The sequence below is a fragment of the Laccaria bicolor genome, genomic scaffold (genome assembly GCF_000143565.1).
Source record: "Laccaria bicolor S238N-H82 LACBIscaffold_85 genomic scaffold, whole genome shotgun sequence".
Classification (NCBI taxonomy): Eukaryota; Fungi; Basidiomycota; class Agaricomycetes; order Agaricales; family Hydnangiaceae; genus Laccaria; species Laccaria bicolor.
Genome location: NW_001889956.1, coordinates 143,588 through 146,172, shown reverse-complemented (window position 1 = coordinate 146,172; position 2,585 = coordinate 143,588). Strand labels below are relative to the sequence as shown.

The 2,585-nt window shown below is 52.9% G+C and overlaps 1 protein-coding gene across 1 annotated transcript; it reads right to left on the bottom strand.

Moving 5' to 3' along the window:
* Positions 1 to 406: 406 nt before the first annotated feature.
* LACBIDRAFT_335401 (uncharacterized protein) lies at positions 407 to 1,404 on the bottom strand (the record flags this gene model as incomplete). The annotated part of the gene is made up of 2 exons (XM_001890261.1): positions 407 to 935; positions 995 to 1,404. The coding sequence occupies 2 exons, from the start codon at positions 1,402 to 1,404 to the stop codon at positions 407 to 409; spliced, it is 939 nt and encodes a 312-aa protein (XP_001890296.1).
* Positions 1,405 to 2,585: the final 1,181 nt, after the last annotated feature.

The window sequence follows — 2,585 nt, the reverse complement described above, 5'->3', positions numbered from 1 at the left end:
AAACAGTGCTGGGCGAGCGATCGAGGAGGGAAGGTTTGTGGAGATTTGTAGAGGTTGGTGTAATGGGGTGCTAGCGCTACAACCTGAACATCGAAAGAGCCTCCAGCACCAAGGTTCGGGAGGCGACGGAGGGCAAGATTCTTTATTCAAAGCCAATGCCGCATACACAGTGATTTTGAGCCCACCACCGGCACTGACCTTGGTCTTGGCAGTACGCGACTTGAGGGCCACCACACGAACTTTGGTCGGTAGAATCGAGTTCTCGGCGACGTATTCATGCATGCAGGAGAAATTCATAAGTAACGGGGTGGAGTTTGGACATAGTCGTCTGGAGAATGCTGGTCTTGATCCTGATATTGGTTTGTTCCTCTAACTATCTATACAACTTTTTTATGACTGACTACTATCAGTCGCAGGTACGATATAAGATGCTTCCGATCTCCATGAATGAATTCCCATTGTAAGGCCCCCCGCAGTAATTTTTAGCATCGGGCCCGCTCGCTGCACAATTGTACTCCCCCATGAAAAAGTTCAACGGCTTCGATGGGATACCCGGAGGCCCATAATCCCGCTTCCCAATTGTCTGCCCAGTCTTCACATCCGCAATAGTGAACGTAAGGTACTTCCCCTGTTCCAAATACAACTGGTACTCGTAAAATTGTTGCCCAGCTGCGCCGTTGGTGGTGTCAGTGTACACCCCGCCGCCCTGGCGCTGGGGTTGCTTGCCCGGGATGTACGAGCCAGAGCCGGTGTAGAATGTGAACTCGGCTTGGTTGTTCCCGCCACCGTAGATCTCTGCGATGTCGATCTCATCGCAGTCGTGGTAGTGGCTGCCGTTGGGGTCGAGGGGACCGACGACGCAGAGCTCTTCGCGGAGGACGACGTTGGAGTTTTTACCGCTGTCTGGGGCTCCGCGCATGGTAATCCAGATGCTCCTACGTGATTATTCGCTCAAGTTCGATATGATATTTAGAGGAAGGGGAAAGAAACGGACGTGTAGGGAGCGCTACCGTCGTTGAATACAAAATCATAGCGAAGCCGACTTTCGGTGTTGGGGTCGTTGATATCGGATGTTGAACTGAACATCCTGTACCCGTTTGGACCAGCCCCGCTCACTCCGATAGAGTTGTCATAGCCAGGGTAGGTCTGGTAGTTGAGGAAGTTGTGGGAGACGTGACGACAGCCGTCGGGGTCGAGTCTTTGCAGGAAGCTCGCATTGCTTGCGAGGGCTTCCGCTTTGAAAGCGCGCATGGCGACGTCGGAGGCAGCTGCACGCGCTCTCGATTGTCTCAGGCTATGTGCATGCCTGGTGGAAGTGAGTGGCATGCTGGAGTCATAGTTGGGGATGAGCGTGAAGTCAAATACAGTTTGGGCAAATGCCCAAGCTGATAGGAGGAACTGCATCGTTAAGAGTGCTGATTATTCAACGAAAAGAGCGGACCTTTATATCCTGACCACGGCTGCGTACTATGGCCGACATCCTACCATGGGCGCCACAGCGCCAGCCCCTCGAGTCCTTAGAACCACCTTGGTGCAACCGCTTTGAACGGCCCCCGGACGAGTTGGTCTATTTTTAATTTTTTATATCTGACCATGCGAACACGTGCCTGTTATTTATTCTGGCCTTTTCCAACTCGTCCTCCTTGCTTTCGTCATTCTCATTCGTCAGCGACTTATCCTCTTCATTGGATTTGCTCGACTCCTTTCTAGCCTGTTGTTTTGTATGGCGCCAACAGGGCTGACGACTAGAGAATCAAATTTGCTGGCTTTAAAGGTACCTATAAGTTATGATGGGCGCTGCTTTACAGGACTCTCTATTTCCCCCATTCAAGGTCGTTCAGCGCGCATCAGCATCATGGGTTCGACCTTCGCGATCCCTCTCGCATGTTCCCTTTGTCCGCGAATGTGCCTGCTGCTGCCAATGTGAAATTCAATGACGAGTTATCGATGGCTACGCTCTTGGGTGGTTCGGGTGATCGATCGTCACCTAATGGCCACCACCAGGGGTATACCAGCAACAGAAGAACGAGGACCCAACGTCGTATGAAAGACGGCGTACCGCACGCATGACATATTGGACGTACATATCTGCCTCCAGCGCATCGTCTACCGCATTTCCAACAGCCTTTTCACCACCAACAATGGAGCAGGGAGTCAGACAAGTGATTTACGCGACACTTATCAACACGCATTCAACTCTACCCTCCCAGCGATAAACAATACGATGCACTACGACCCTCCCAAGCTCCATCTCTCAACTTCCTCCCTCTTCCACCATCACCGTTCCATCCCGCCCACCTAACACGACACACACGCTCACTAGCATCCCGCTCCCGCTCCAGATCACGTCCTCCCTCCTCTAGCTCCGCCCCTCCCCCAAATTTGTCCACCGCAAATGGGTCAGGCAGTGTGGGGCTTGCGAGGACGACTAGAGCCAGGAGGAGTAATGCCATTTCTGGGACTTCCCTGCCGCCTTTTGGTGTTCACCATGGCCATAGACACGTACTTTCCCCATCTCAAGACATGCATCACCACCTCCCGCCTCTGCACCACGCCCACACCATGCGCACTCGCACTCGCTGCCA